The 16546-nt window shown below is 41.6% G+C and overlaps 1 protein-coding gene across 5 annotated transcripts in view; it reads left to right on the forward strand.

The window, feature by feature from the left end:
- Positions 1–16546, forward strand: part of Cdep (Chondrocyte-derived ezrin-like domain containing protein) — an 804710-nt gene that overhangs the window by 680119 nt on the left and 108045 nt on the right. For all 5 annotated transcript variants that reach the window (XM_067085457.1, XM_067085454.1, XM_067085456.1 and 2 more), the window contains one exon: positions 3648–3781. In XM_067085457.1, coding sequence (XP_066941558.1) covers positions 3648–3781 — 134 coding nt within the window. The remainder of the gene's footprint in view (positions 1–3647; positions 3782–16546) is intronic.

The raw sequence follows: 16546 nt of genomic DNA on the forward strand, positions 1-16546 counted from the left end.
AATGTTCATAAAAATTATGAACAAGCAGGGGCTACATATAAGGATGTCCCCCCCCCCCTCCCCAAACAGTACATGGTAATATGAATGACAATTATAGAAGGAGGTATTTTAGGCATCAGATTTCAAAACATGTATGGAATAGACAGCCAATCAAGATTCCAGGTTCATCACACTGAGATGAGAATTATGTCTTTGGCTGTAGGGTGCTAGCTATAGGCTGTTAACCCTTAAACGCCGACTGGACGTATCATATGTCGACTAAAATTGTCTGTTGGGTGCCGAGTGGATGTACCGTACGTCGACTACAAAAAATTTCAACCTTCGGTCAACTTTGACTTCGACCAAAATGGTCGAAAAACGCAATTGTAAGCTAAAACTCTTACATTCTAGTAATATTCAATCATTTACCTTCATTTTGCAACAAATTGGAAGTCTCTAACACAATATTTCGATTTATGGTGAATTTTGAAAAACTTTTTCCTTACGCCCACACGTAACTCTGCCGAAAATTTCAGAAATTCTTTCGTCATTTTGTCGTAAGTTTTGCACTGTTTTATATTAGCCGTTACATAAAGTTTTATATATGAAAATGTGCGCAATTTCATGTAAAATACAGCAAAATACAACCCATGGTTGTAGGTTTTATCAGTTTGGAAATATTTTCATATAAACCACGATAACTGCCAAAATTTCAACCTTCGGTCAACTTTGACTTGACCGAAATGGTAAAAAAACGTAATTGTAAACTAAAACTCTTACATTCTAGTAATATTCAATCATTTACCTTCATTTTGCAACAAATTGGAAGTCTCTAACACAATATTTCGATTTATGGTGAATTTAAAAAAACTTTTTTCCTTACGTCCGCGCCAGAAATTCTTTTCATCACGTTGTCGTAATGTTTGCACCATTTTATATTAGTCGTTACATGAAGTTTTATATATGGAAATGTGCGCAATTTCATGTAGAATACAACAGAAAATAACTCATGGTTGTAGATATTATCAGTTTTGAAATATTTTCATATAAATCTAGATAACTGCCAAAATTTCAACCTTCGGTCAACTTTAACTCGACCGAAATGGTAAAAAACGCAATTATAAGCTAAAACTCTTACATTCTAGTAATATTCAATCATGTACCTTCATTTTGCAACAAACTTGAAGTCTCTAGCACAATATTTTGATTTATGGTGAATTTCTGAAAAAAAAAAAAACTTTTTCCTTACGTCTGCGTGCGGTAACTCGGCCAAACATCTCGGAAATTCTTTCGTCACGTTGTCATAATGTTTGCATCGTTTTACATTAGTCGTTACATAAACTTTTATATATGAAAATGTGTGCAACTTCATGTAGAATACAACAGAAAATAGCTCATGGTTGTAGCTTTTATCAGTTTTGAAATATTTTCACATAAATCACGATAACTGCCCAAATTTCAACCTTCGGTCAACTTTAACTCGACCGAAATGGTCGAAAAACGCAATTGTAAGCTAAAACTCTTACATTCTAGTAATATTCAATCATTTACCTTCATTTTGCAATAAATTGGAAGTCTCTAGCACAATATTTCGATTTATGGTGAATTTTTTAAAAAAACATTTTCCTTACGTCTGTGCGGTAACTCGGCCGAACATCTCAGAAATTCTTTCGTCACGTTGTTGTAATGTTTGCACCGTTTTATATTAGTCGTTAAATAAACTTTTATATATGAAAATGTGGGCAATTTCATGTACAATACAACAGAAAATAACTCATGGTTGTAGCTTTTATCAGTTTTGAAATATTTTCATATAAATTACGATAAATAGAAAAATTCGACTTCGGTCAACTTTAACTCGACCGAAATTGTAGAAAACTGCAATTGTAAGCTAAAACACTTACAGTCTAGTAATATTCAATCAATTAGCTTCATTTTTCAACAAACGGGAAGTCTCTAGCACAATATTTCGATTCGTGAATTTAAAAAAAATTTTTTTACGTCTGCGCATTACTTAATTCATGCATCATTTTGTGATAATATTTTCTCTGTGTTGCTTTGATCATTTTACAATTTGTTATATACCAAAATCATCACAATTTAGTGTACAATACAAAGAAAAAAAATAACCCGTTAGCTTTAACCGTTTTGCTCACAGCGCGATTTGTATAAAATTATATATGAAAATTTTTTTGCGCTGTCATATATTTCAATATTTATATATGATAATGATATTTTTTTCATTTCTGATGCTTGCATACTAAACTTCAGGCAATGACAGAAAAAGGAGCCAAAATGAACTCTTAATCTTAAAAACTAAGCGTGCTGTGATTTTTGAAAAACTTTTTTCCGCTTCGGCACTAACTCCCGAACGCCGCCGGCATACGGGAGACGTTTTTGTAAATAAAGGCTCGGCGTTTAAGGGTTAATGAATTTATGACCAATGTGAGAAATGTGCTTCAGACTTTACGAATTAAATGAATCATCAGTTTAAGCAGTCACCAAGTATTTGTCCATTTCAAATAGTTAAAATCACTCATGATATAACAGTAATGACTTGCACTTAACATTGATAATACCTTATTTCCAAAAGTAGGTGCATCCTAATGACTTGCACTTAACATTGATAATACCTTACTTCCAAAAGTACGTGCATCCTAAAAGAATGCTATCTTGTAACCTGGTGCTGATGTTGGATATGGATAGTTTTTCTAGATGGTTGTCTTTTAATTTTTATTGTAGACTGTATGCTGTTTTAATAGTTACCATACAAATTTTATACATGAACAGTAATGTTTTTCATGCACTCTAGACTGTGAATTTTGATGGTAATACTTATTAATTTAAAAAGCTTTCAGTGTTTAATTACTGAAATATGTAAAGTACAATTAATTAACTTCTGATTAGTTTCATCACATTTAGGGTTGGCTTGGAATGAAAATGTTGGTAAATATGAAGTGCCATTTTGAATGGTATGTAAGGAGCTGTTAACCTTTAGAACAAAAACATTGCCTGGCAGCTTTCACGAGAAAGCCCTATTGGTAGTAACCTGATGTACTGGATATTACTAGGTAAGCTGTGGAGGCATAGTAGAGGTCAAGAGAATGGGAGACTGCCCTATGTTTTTCGAAAAGCTGGGTATTTGCATAAGCTGTATGGTTGTTTAGGGCTGCCCCTCCCCATCCAGTTTTTAATGATTGTTTGGTTCCCTTGACCATACAGCACTTGCTTACCAAATATTCCAACCTTGGGGAATATTGATTTCCTTCTCATTACTGTGATGAGATCAAATACAATCTCTTTAGAGTACATGAAGAAAATCTTTATGTATGTCAAACGGCATGTTTAGATTTGTTGAAATCTGGCATTCTTTGGAATATTTTATCCTTAAATTTTCCTTTCAAAGTTTTGTTACATCAGCATTTTAATGAAAATGTTATACAGTAAATATGATTGTTTTTATGGTCATGTTATTATAGTAGAAGAAATATTTGGAACTGATGACCCTGGCAGTTATGATACCTGTTTTTACTCAGTTTCTGTTAAGTCATGAAGTTGTGTATATAATTAACTTGAAATCATTTCAGTGTAAGAGTTTTCCATTACCTAATATAATTTTTTATTCTGATAATAAAAAGAAGAATAATGTTGATATCCTTTTTTCACAGTGGTTGAGAGAAGAAGTCAGTAAAGAGGAAGGAATGCCAAGTGAGGTCTTGAGTCGACTCTTCATGCTGATAGAACCAATCTATGAGTTTCATTCACAGCTTCTGAAAGAACTTGACAACCGGCTAGCACAGTGGTATGGAAGCCTATAAAGGATTGATTTTATTTTTCTTTGTATATTATAAAGATGATACATTTCCTTCCACAAGTTAGGACAAACTGATAAGTGCTTCACTTGTGTTAATGTTTTTTTTTAAAGAATTGCAGTTCAACAGTACATTTTGTTTTAACTGTTTCTAAATAACCAAATTTTTTTTGTATGGTCTTATCTTTTGTATGAGAAGAATTTAGCATTGCATCACACAGTTTGTTCCTATAGAAATATGGAAATACAAAAACCATTGCTTTTTATAACAGGAGATATCCTTCAACATGAGCTGGGATAGTTGTTGAACTTGGTAACAAAGTAGTTAACTGTTGGTAAAGGAGAATAAATGGGGGAATACCCCTCACTCATCTACTGGCTGAAGCCACTTTTTCTCTGGCCATCATACGGTGCAGACATGCTGCCATGTCTCTCCCTATGTCATCACTGGACTGGATTGGTAGTTTGCCACTTGTGCATTTGCATTGGACCTTTTTTTTTTTTTTTTTACTATATACTTGTTTTTCATTTCTCCACTTGGTGTGTTTTCTTTCTTCATGGAGAAGAAACATGACCAAGGACAGTGTTGGGGACTTGGGTGTCCAGGTTGTCACTTCATGTCCCTTTTATTGGTAGACCCACATAAGTATTGCTCCTTTGATAGGGTAAAGATTGTATGATCTTTGTCCACTTACCTGTGGGCATTGTCCTCTTCCCAGTGAGAAGTTTGGAAATTTGGGTTAGAGGGTTTTCATTTCATTTCATCAGTAAATGATGAATTATATGATACTCTGCTGTTTTTATCTTACAAAACATAGTTTCTCTGTCTCCTGCAAGGAGGGGAATTCTCCAGTTGCAGTAGCTCTTCCAGTAGCTGAATCTGTGGCAGATGTTGCAATGACCCCTGTTCCAGACCCCCTTGGATGTGGAAGGTGAACAATCCAATCTCGAGAAAAAGAAAGACATTTTCTTTCTCTTCACCTTCTTTCTCGTTATTTTTGTCATCTTGGAGATAGACAAAACCTTGTTCATAAACTCTCTCAAGACAGTCCATTTGATGAATCTCTGCTTAGAGTAGTAGGGAGTTTTTTCTGACGTCCTGTCTGTTCTGATGGGATATCTCTCTCTCTCTCTCTCTCTCTCTCTCTCTCTCTCTCTCTCTCTCTCTCTCTCTCTCTCTCTCTCTCTCTCTCTCTCTCTCTCTCTCTCTCTCTCTCTCTCTCTCTGGTGGAGCAGAGTCTTAGTACTAGTCAACTCCTGATGGGAGATTCAAGAGTTTTTTGTATGACTGCTTTCACTGAGACTTCGATTGGTGATTCTGGGCAAGATGCTTTTGGCACCCATTAAGAACTGCAAGATACTTCATGAAGGACCCACACACTTAGGATGGAGTTCTGCATCCTTTTTCTTTGTCTTGGCTACATAGCAGGAGGGGCCAAGGAACATCCTTCCATCCCTGGCTTTGTGAAGTACCCAAAGAGTGTATGACTTTTCTTGGGAGGACTACACCCCCTGTACTCATTCAAAGATACAAAAAGTCAGGCTGTGAGACCAACCTTAGCCCTTTCAGATGATTTTTGCAGTGTTTCTGGGCAATGAGGGCAGGTGTTTGGGTTTTAGGCATTCCTTCCTTCATTTTATGAGAGGGACGTTGCCCATAGGCCCAAAGATTTTTTCTTGTGCGCTACAATGGTTGCTCTACAGGTGGTGTAGACATCCAGCTCTGCCTGGACAAACTAGTACCTCTCCTGAGTAGTTTAATTTAGTGTAAGTCAAGGGGATGAATACAGAGTGACTGAACTTACTCTTCCCTATATCCATTCCGGATGAGCATCTAGACTAAAGTATAAGCTGGGTTGGGCTAGATAGAAGTGCTTACTCTTCAAGCATTCAGTCTTAGTGCAATGCCAAAGATGTGTCTCCCCTTTAACAAGGGGTGAGAAGCATAGGTAGACCTGCTTGCTAAACGAACTTTGGGTTTGACCAGTAGCTGCTTTCTACCTTAAATTCCCTTATGGGGGATTTGTGATTCTCTGATTTTTTTTTTTTTACTTGAGTACCATCCTGTAATGAAGGGTACATTGGCCTGGGGCCTACTGCTCTGACCGAGCTTCTCAACAAACTGAGAGGAGGCTACAGGAGTCATGACATCCCAATTGCTTGCGCAACCAGAAACATGACATTTCTGGGTGATGTTCAACTTCAGTCACTTGACAGGGACTGCCTCCCCACCTAATGGCTAAGTCTTCTATTATAAATGTCTCCTGTTATGTGGTACTTAATAACCTTTTGGTTCTAGTGCCAGGCCAATAAACCAAACATTTATAAATGTGATCAAATCAAATAAAATCTTGTTATAAAAGGCAATGGTTTTTATTTCCCTAGGAAAAAATACAAAATTTAAAAAATAATATGTATTTTTCTTAGGTATACAAACCAGAGCCTTTTATACAGTCAAACCCACACAACCGTCCTGGTTGGTCCCTGCAGACGAGGAAAAGTGGCATGTATTTACAGGTGAGTGAGGGATATTCCCTGATTCACCCCCTATACCACCAGTTAACTACCTTGTTACCATGCTCAATGAACATCCCAGTTTATGCTGAAGGATTTCTCCTATTATAAAAGACTCTGGTTTCTATATATATGAATAATCCAAATTTCTTTTAAAAATCTGGTATTTTTTTTTACGGTACGTGATTCCTTAAATGTGAGTTATTGATCTAATACTTACGTTAGTGTTCTGTTTAAATGAAGTTTACAGAACTTACCAGTGCACCTCAACAAATACAGTATGTTTTTGTTTACACATGCCTTAATAGTACTAGTAACACATGCCTTAATATTACTAGCATATGCCAACAAATACAAACTCTTCTTGTACATGTGTCTTAATCTGTTGATTTAGTGTATAGATCTGACACTTGAGGCAATTGTAAAACACATGGATGTTGTTATTTCTTGCAAAAGTCCCTCTCAGAGAAGGACTGCCTTGTAGAGTGTGGAATATCAGTATTCTTTGTTGAAACCTTGTTATTAATAAGAGGTCTACCAGAATCATTTTTCCCCAACTGAATCTGAATTTCCTTTATAGTGGTTACTATTTTGTCCCACTTTCACAAACTTTTTCCAGTTTGGTAAGTAGAAGTTTCATTAGTGGAACTGGGAATTATATTTGTTAAGTAGGAAAAGGCTTCATTAGTGAACTGTGATTTACATTGAAAGTCAGTAGTTCTTCCAGATACCTAGCCCCAGACATTGAGTTGTTCACTTCAAAAAGCAACTGCCTAGACCCCACTGGTAACCCAACCATAGTTGGTTGCTCGGAACTTAATTAGCTAGACTTTCTAACATTTTTCTTACTCCATTTTTCTCCACCTGTCATCAAGATCGACTATTTGTTATAGACACAGGCATTTAGATGAAAATTGCGTGAAATACTCTTGGAATGTGATGGATGGCATGCCTCCTCTATAGAATAATTATTATAGTGCAAACAATAGAATGGATGCTAGGGTTTTTTTTGGGGGGGTAAAAAAAAGATTTTGACAAAGGAAAAATCTATTTCTGGGGAGAGACCTGTGTCACCCGGTGAAATAACCATTTAGCACTTATTTCTAGGTAAAGCTATTTACTAAATATACCAGAGAAAAGCTAAATGCCAAGCTGGAGTTACTACCCCAGTCGAGCTCCATGAAATGGAGTCGTGTATGAGAAAGGGTGAGATAGTCACAATCACAGGCCTCCGCCCTGTAAACATTCCCAATGTCAAAAGTCCCACCGAGTGAGGTGCCGTTACAAACCCCCGCACCGCTCGTGGACTGTAAACAAACCAGCGTCACCTACATTCCATGTTAGCACCCCCATCCTGGAATGGTATTTTATCAAGGGGGGGAAAAAAGAATCAGAGGTGGGTCACCGGGTGACAAAGGTCTCTCCCCAGAAATAGATTTTTCCTTTGTCAAAATCCTTTTTCTGGGTTGTCTGACCTGTGTCAGCCGGTGAAATAATAACAGAGAAACAAAATACCATCCTGAAACAATAAAAGAAACTTGTAGAGGAAAGAAATAAAACTATAAATCCAGAAGAGTTTTAATTATCCAGGTAGCAAAAATATAGGTACTTAAATATATAATATAGATACTTAAATCTATTCATAGGATTAAGGTGTACTTAAACATATAATATAGGTACTTAAATATATACATAGAATTAAGGTGGGGGAACTATGTTCCACAAGACAAAAGAACACAAAAACGTATTTAAATTTAAACATAGGAGACAATACAACACTATAACATGGTCAGGAGACAGTCTGTGAAGTATGCCTGACCTGGAGGTGATCGAAAGGGAATAAATGAGGCAGGTAGGAGGGAGGAAAGTGACTGAGTACGAGAAAAAGAATTAAACAGAGGGAGGAACAATGTTCCCTGCCGCCACTGTGGTGAACTTCAGAGCTTCTAGGGATTTCAGATAGTGGCGTTTGAAAACTACGGGAGACTTCCACCCTGTATATTTTGTAAGATCCTCGAAATTCATATAATGGAAATAGTTAGTGGAGGTGGCCACCGCCCTAATGTCATGTACTTTGGAACTGAGTCTGGGTTTGCATGTTTAATAAAATACAAGATCTGCTGCCTGATGGCTTTCATAGAAATAGTTCCTCCCCCTTCCCTTACAAACAGAGGCCCCGAAGTTATCTGTGAGGTCCTGTCTAAATAGGCTTTTAAAGTAAAGACTGGTCATAAAGACAGGTCTTGTGGGAGGGGGATGACCTTCCAGGAGACCACCTATCTCGAGGATCTTCATTCTTAGCTAGAAACTTAGGGTGAGGAGCTAGCAACACTTCACCTGATGGAAGGAAATCAATATGATTTGGTTCTCTAGACAGGGCAGACAGCTCAGAAATTCTAGCACCTGAAGCTAAACTAATTAAGAATAAGGTCTTCCTCAATAAATTTATGAAAGAACAATTTTGATTATCCGTTTCTGAAGCTAATTTAAGAACATCATTTAAGAACCAGGAAATCGTATGTGGGCGGGTTATTGGTCTTAAACGAGCACAGGCTTTAGGGATTGTGAAAAATAAGAATCTGTTAAGTTAATCTTAAACCCGTGTAAAAATATCTTTTCAAAGCTGATTTGGCTGTAGTAATAGTACTTGATGCCAGACCTTTCTCAAATAATGACCTAAAAATGAAATTGCTAAATTTGTGGTCATTACAGTTGCTTCAGATTCTTTTAGGAAGAGTGCTAATTTCTTAACTGCTGAGTCATATTGTCTGAGAGTGGATTCCCTTTTGTCTGATTCTAGGAACAAAGTGTTAATAGGATCAATATTAGCATCTTTCTGAGCTGCAAACTTCATGAAATCCACAAAGCCAGGGCATTCTGAATTCTTGAGGAAGCTGACACAGTCTGAGTTTGTACTATTTGTGTCAGTTTTGGGTTGGGAATTTGAAAGCACCGAAGCTTCAGCTCTAGAAGAAGTGGAAACCAGTTGCTCTTCGCCCAGTTGGGAGCCACTAGGCTATCTGACCTTTGAATGTCCTGAGCTTGTGAAGGACTTTCAGTAACAGGTTTACTGGAGGAAACAGATAGATCCTTTGCCACTTGTTCCAATCTATTGACATTGCATCTGTGGAGTGAGCTAGAGGGTCCAGGTTGGGAGCAACATAACAAGGTAGTTTGTGGTTGCATTCTGTTGCAAAGAGATCTACTTCGACACCGGAACTTGACTGCAAATCCATCTGAATGATGTTTTGTCCAGGACCATTCCGACTCCAGCGGAGTTGTCCTGGATAGGGAATCTGCAATGACATTCGGACCCCTGCAAGATGGGTAGCAGACAGATGCCACGGTGTTTGTTTGCTAGGGAGAATATTGCTATCATAACCTGGTTGATCCGACTCGACTTGGAACCTCCCCTGTTTATACAATGTACCACTACTGCGCTGTCCAAAACCAGTCTTATATGAATCAGATTGTTTGGACGCAGCTTCTTCAGGGTTAGAAAGACTGCCATAGCTTCCAGGACATTGATATGGAACTGGCGGAACATGGTGGACCAAGTCCCCTGTACCTTCTTGTGTTGAGAGTATCCTCCCACCCGCTTAGGGAAGCGCCGGTGTGAATTACTAATGCCGGAGGAGGAAATTGAAGAGGTACTGACTTCGATAAGCTCTTGACTGTCGTCCAAGGCCGGAGTCTCTTTTTCAGAATCGGCAGAATCAGAGACACCTTGTCCCTGAACCTGACATTGGCTCGGCTCTGCCATACCCTGTTTATATCTTTCAGTTTGGATTTCAGAAGTAGATCCGTCACTGAAGCAAACTGAAGAGAACCTAAGACTCTTTCTTGGGTGACGGGAAGATTTCTTGTTCTTGAGGAACTGCCTGGTTGCCTTGGCTATTTCTCTCCGTTTGGCGGCGGAAGAGATAGTTTGTGTGAACACAGGTCCCACTGGATCCCTAACCATTGAAAGCGACTCTCCCGGTACTAGGCGGGATTTCTCCTGTTTATTTGAAAGCCTAGAGATTCCAGAAAGCCGATTACTATGGCTGTCGCTCTCCGGCATTCGTTTGCGTTGGATGCCCAAACGATCCAATCATCCAGGTATGTGGCTAGCATGATCCCCTGAGACCGGAGTTGCTGAACTACCGTATCTGCCAGTTTGGTGAAGATTCTGGGGCTATATTGAGACCGAATGGCATGACCCTGAACGAGTATGCTTGATTTCCCGTCTGAACCCCAGATAAGGAGAGAACCTTCTGCTAATCGGGACGTGATAATAAGCGTCTGAAAGATTTATAGAGGTGGTTACTGCTCCATGGGGCAGTAGGGTCCGAACCTGCGAGATTGTAAGCATTCGAAACTTGTCGCATTGAATGTAAGAATTTAGACGAGACAAGTCTAGAATTACTCTTCGCTGACTGGAACCTTTCTTTGGAACACTGAACAGTCTGCCTTGAAATTTCAGGTGTCTCGCTTTCTTTATTGACCTCTTTTGTAATAGATCTTTCACAAAGTCCTTCAGAGCCTTGGACGGTGATTGATGGAACCTGACTTGGGGGGGAGGACCCTTGCACCAACTCCACCCCAGTCCTTTGGAGACTATGCTCTGGGCCCAGGGACTGAAGCTCCACTGGTCCCGAAAATGATACAACCTCCCGCCTACTTGAGATATCTCACTGGGCGGGAGAGGGTCTGCCTCCTCTGGAGCCTCTGCCTCCTCTTCCTCTGGAGGAGGAGCGAGGTGTTCCCCACCTCTAAAGTATCCTCTGGCTCTAGTTCCCCTTGCATTCTGTATTGAACGAAATGCCCCATGGCTTTCATATGAAGCATTGAAAGCCGGGGAAGAGACATATGAAGGGGCAGCGAGAGGCTGATGGGCTGGTTGGACCAGCACATACTGAGGTTGAGGTTGGGACTGGGAGGTTGAAGGATGACCAGGAGAGGGAACCTGGACAGCCTGCAAGACAGTCTGAGTAGGAAGCCGTTTGAATTTCTTAAATTTCTTCCCGGACTTAGGGTGGGTTCAGGCGGGCTCAGACTGTTTCCTCTTGAATGACAGACCCCAACGGGAGCGGAGACTTTGATTGGCCCTAGTTGGCTCAGCTAGGACTGTATCAACCTCTTCCTGGGGGAAGAGATTAGCTCCCCAGATGGAACTTTTCATAAGCCTGTTAGGCTCATGACGGATGGTGGCTGCCGAAAAGATGTGCTTTCGGCAGTTCATCCGGGCCTTGATGAAGTCATACAGGTCCTGCTGAAAACTCGCTAAGAGAGATTTCGTCAGTACCTCGAATAAAGCGTCTTCGCTGTAGACCACTGACATTGATTCTGCCAAAGTCAGAGAGTTTAAGGACCTGCTAAGCCTGTCCTTAGTCTCAGCTTCAGCTTTCAGGAGCGACTCCGGGATCTTAGGCAGTTGCTCACTGAACAGGTTAGAAGCGCAGTCAGGGTCAAGTCGTGTTACCGTGAAAGTGGCTGGGGCTCCTTCCCAAAACTCAGAATCTCTGGGGAAGACAAGAGAGGTGGGGTCTGTCTCCCGGAGATGAGGAAGAGGCTTACCCTCCATGCAAGCTTGGCTAGTGAGGGAAGCCACTTTTGAGGTGCAAGGGGTGGGAAGAACCTCTCCCAAAGAGAACATTGTAAACACACCCTTGGCTGGGGTGAGTTTAGTGTTCTCCGCCTGCCACTCCGAGCAGAGTCCTTAGCAGAGACGACTGGGCCTGGTCCTCGGAAGATGACAGTCTCCTTGGGGACCTTATCGGACCGAATCCATGCCTCCTCAGTGAGTCTGGCAAAACCTGGATAAGGAGATTCCAGACCAGGAGGGAAGAATTCTAGTTCCTCCAACCTCACGTGGGTGCCTAGGCCCTCGATAGTAAGGGTACCCTCATGCTGGGGAGCATAAAGGGTCAGGCGCCAAGGGTTCCCCTTATCAAAAGGAGGAAGGCTGGAGGTGTCCGGAACGGAGAAAGATCTGTTGGTCGCTCCGCCACGCATGAATCCAGAGATTAAGGTCCCTTGGGACTTAACCTGCTGCGATAGGGAAAGCACGGAAGCATTAGAGGATGACAACTGATTCGAGAGTTGCGACAGCTTGTCGTCAACTCTTTTGTCGAGCTTCTGCATAAGAAGCTCGGCAAATGCTTCTGCATCAAAGGAAGGAGGGGGAACCTCCTTGCTTTGCTTGGGTCATGCTCCCTTCCCAGAGGTAGAGGCCTTGCTCGTAGATGGCACGGGGCTAGGAGCCCGTGACGTCTTCGAGGGAACCCAGCGGACTTTCTGGGACTTCAAGGTCTTTTTCTTAACAGATTTAACCTTAGGGACGGTAGACCTTGCAACCGTCCATAAGGCAAGAGGATTTCACAAATCTGGAAAGAAGAAGAAGAAGAAGAAGGAGAGCTAAACAGATATTCACCTGCCTCACTTACCCCCTTACCTGCTTGGAGATCCAGGTCCACGTTCATGGGCTCCAGATTCAAATTAAGAGCCGCAACATCTTGGTGACTCTCCGCATGCGCCCGTCTTCCTGGGAGGGCTGAGTCATCTCCTGGATCCCAACGATCAAAGGGGCGGCTACCAGTCATCAACAGACGCTGAGATCCAGGCGCCGGGAAGAGAACGCTGCAGATGTCCTTAGAAAGGACGTAGGGTTTCCCCTGCCCGACGTTCCTCCCGAAGCCGCTGACCCAGGTCTTGAGGGTCATAAGCGAAGAGTCACGAGAGCAGCGGTCAATCTGAAAGAAGGAGAAAGTCAGGTGACCAAACCTCCAAAAAGAGAATATCTTCCAATTATCCATAAGAGACAAAACTCAAAGAAAAGCATGAATCGGAAAGGAAATAACTAACTTACCGACTCATCCAGAACCCGCTCATAGAGAGCGTAGCACATCTCACAGCCATCAGGGTGCCAGACGACCAAGTCCCCTACGTGAACGGCGCACCCAGAGTGGGACCTGCAAACTTCATGTCCACTAGCTTGCTGAAGGACTGCCGTGCACCCCTGCTCCTGACAACGCACCATCTGTAAGTGGACGGGTACATGAGTATGCTGATAAGGCCGCCGGAGTAGGGTGCCGGAGCAGTGTCTTAGGATAATAGATAATTAGACCAGATAGGCCCCACCGGAGCATACCGGAAGGATAAGGGGTCTACTAGATCATGCAAGATCAAAAACAACATAAAGGGACCGCCGGAGTTAATCCGGAGCAACAGGAAGGTCCCGAAAAGACATGTAAAATTCAAAATTTCAAAAATATATATAAATATATATATACATGCTAGTGAAAGGTCAACTATAAGTAAGAGTTGGGCGTTTCCGCTTGGAGCCGGGGGAGTCCTGTAACTTTAATACAGTGACAGCGGAGGAGATGTGGTGAGCACCGACCGACCATACACCGTACCCACCGGAGTGGTAAGCGATGAGAACGCCCGACTACCTAGCGGAAAATACAAAATTAGCTAGTCGGCGGAGGGTAGATACTAGGGAACGGTAAGCGTTCTAAATGAATAGAACGAAGGTAAACGTCAATGGCATGTGAATAAGACAGAAGACAGTCAGGTGGGAAACTCTAACTGGCTACATGTACACAATTTTTCCCCGAGGTGATGGTCTGGGAGAACGACACCTGGGTTGGGGAAAAACAACGCACTGACGCTAGAGGGAGGGGGGAGAGTTGGGACAGGCCAGGAGAGGGGACCAGTAGCGGCGACCAGGGGTGAGTAAGCACTCCCGGGCGCCATGAGATCCACCTTCCTCCCTCTCGATCGGACGAACATGTACGAACGATAATGAGAGAGGAGAGAATGGGGAACCCTCAAAGGCCAAATGAGCAAAGAAAGGTAAAAGGAATGGTGAACAGGAGTGTGGGAGCACCCGGTCACTAAACAAGACCTCGACAGGGTGCCGACGGGTAAGGTCGGAAACCCAGTACCAGAGGACAAAACCAATCAATGCAGAGGAAGGGGATGTAGGCTATAGCGTAAGGAACAGGGTAAAGCTCTCAAGCCTTGGTAAGTTAACAAAGTACATGAAAGCAAGGGGGAGAGAGCCAAGGGGGGGAGAAAGGAGGTAGGAGAGGGGTATATACATGAAGTTGGAAAGCTAAAATGAAGGTGTGGATCGGAAAAGGGTAGGCTCACCTGAAGATACCCTCGCTTATTCCAGCTTAACCTTACTAGGACTCAACAGTCCAAACGGAAAGGCTGAAACAGGGAGAGGGAGATAACGCAGGCCAAACACCTCTAACCATAACACAACTTTTGAAGGGAAGCACCAACCATGAGGCCCTCCTACACACACTAAACCTCCTTCCGAAGAAGGGAACAGAACGCCATAGCCTAACTCCTAGGCTAACCTAACACAGCCGGCTGGCTGAAGGAGGTAGCCCAGGGGAGAAGGTATCTACCAGACTGCCTAAAAAGTTAACCTAACCTAGGCATAAATAAAATAATTCAATAATTCAAATAATCATAAAGACACATGTAGAAGGGAGGACCAAACCCAACGCGATAAGAGCGCTGGAGGGAAAATGGCCGACCTTCAAGATTAAAAACAAAGGACATAATCCGTAAATATCAAAAAACATCCGTGCGCTAGGCCTAAAATAAACCTAATAAGCATAACTGTACCATCTCAAATAATATACCCAAAAGCTGGAGGAAATGAGGGTCCAAAATACAACACATATAAGAATTGATAAGAGCGGATAGGCCGAGGGGGAAACCCGTAGCCTAAGCGACAAGGACCCGAACTTCCCCAGAGAAGGGTAACAAAACAATAAATAATAATGCTAAATGAATATAGGATAAGCAAAGGCACAAAACATAAGAAAATGAAGGGGAAAGCCCCCGACATAAAAATCCCGCACCGAGACTGAAGGTCACATGAGGCCAGGGGGGAGAAGGTGGACGAGGCGGGCGTTATAAATCCCCCTAATTATTAAATTAGAGGGAAATAAGGAGCCTCAACTGCCTACAATAAAATAAAGAGATGGTACTCAACTTAGGTGATGAAGAATCCTGGGAGGATGCCATTAAGCCAAGAAAATAAGGCACAAAAGAGCGCACACAGAAAAGGCGAACAAAAGCGTAAGCGTGCTAAAAATGGAATGTAGGTGACGCTGGTTTGTTTACAGTCCATGAGCGGTGCGGAGGTTTTAACGCACCTCACTCGGTGGGACTTTTGACATTGGGAATGTTTACAGGGCGGAGGCCTGTGATTGTGACTATCTCACCCTTTCTCATACACGACTCCATTTCATGGAGCTCGCACTGGGGGTAGTAACTCCAGCTTGGCATTTAGCTTTTCTCTGGTATATTTAGCAATAGCTTTACCTAGAAATAAGTGCTGAATGGTTATTTCACCGGCTGACACAGGTCGGACAACCCAGAAATTCATTGTGTTGAACTTTAAGAGTGCAATTGTATACTTTATTTAACACATTTCCCAGCATTGGAGATGTATCCCAATTTTGAATTGTGAAATTTTGGAAAAATAAAAGAAATTAAAAATAGTTTCACACCACTTACACCTATATTAACAAGAGATGTTGTGTGTTTAATATACAGTCCGACCTCAAAAATGTGGCACTCTTGGGACCAAGCCACTGCCGGGCCACAGAAAATCCTAGATGATAGAAATCACCCCTAAAAAAATCCCGTATTTAAATAGTCTTGCCAGCTCATTCCACATATATAGTGCTGTTATCAAAAGCAGAACAAAGCTTATGAATAATCACTGTCATTGATGCAGGAGTTTAGTTCCTTAGCAAAATTGTGGCCTGCTCCACAAGCATCTCCGGAAATGCTCACACCTTTGCTACATTGGAGCTTAAACCTCTTTATAAGCTCACTGTCAAATGATCTTTTTTCAGAGTCATTGTTTTTCTGCACTTTTGTTTTTAGCATAATTATAATTTTAGTAAAAATGTTGTTTTGCTTACCGTATACAATTATATCTCATGCATTATTATCATATAATATATGAACATAGCAAAAGCACCATTTGCATCTTGCTAATGTTTACATTAGCAGAATGCATGGGTACTGTGCCTGGGCATGAGATTCAACTTCTCCCAGTTTATTGCCATCCCCAGATCACGACAAAATGCAAAAAGGCCAACTTTCATGGACCAACTGCACATTCAAGATGCCAAATCAGGTAGTCGTTAAGATAAGTGCTGAAGATACATCCTGGGCAAATAAGCCTAAGCTGACATGAGGGTGAACACTCGTGTTAACACC

The sequence above is a fragment of the Macrobrachium rosenbergii genome, chromosome 42 (assembly GCF_040412425.1).
Source record: "Macrobrachium rosenbergii isolate ZJJX-2024 chromosome 42, ASM4041242v1, whole genome shotgun sequence".
In the NCBI taxonomy this organism is placed as follows: domain Eukaryota; kingdom Metazoa; phylum Arthropoda; class Malacostraca; order Decapoda; family Palaemonidae; genus Macrobrachium; species Macrobrachium rosenbergii.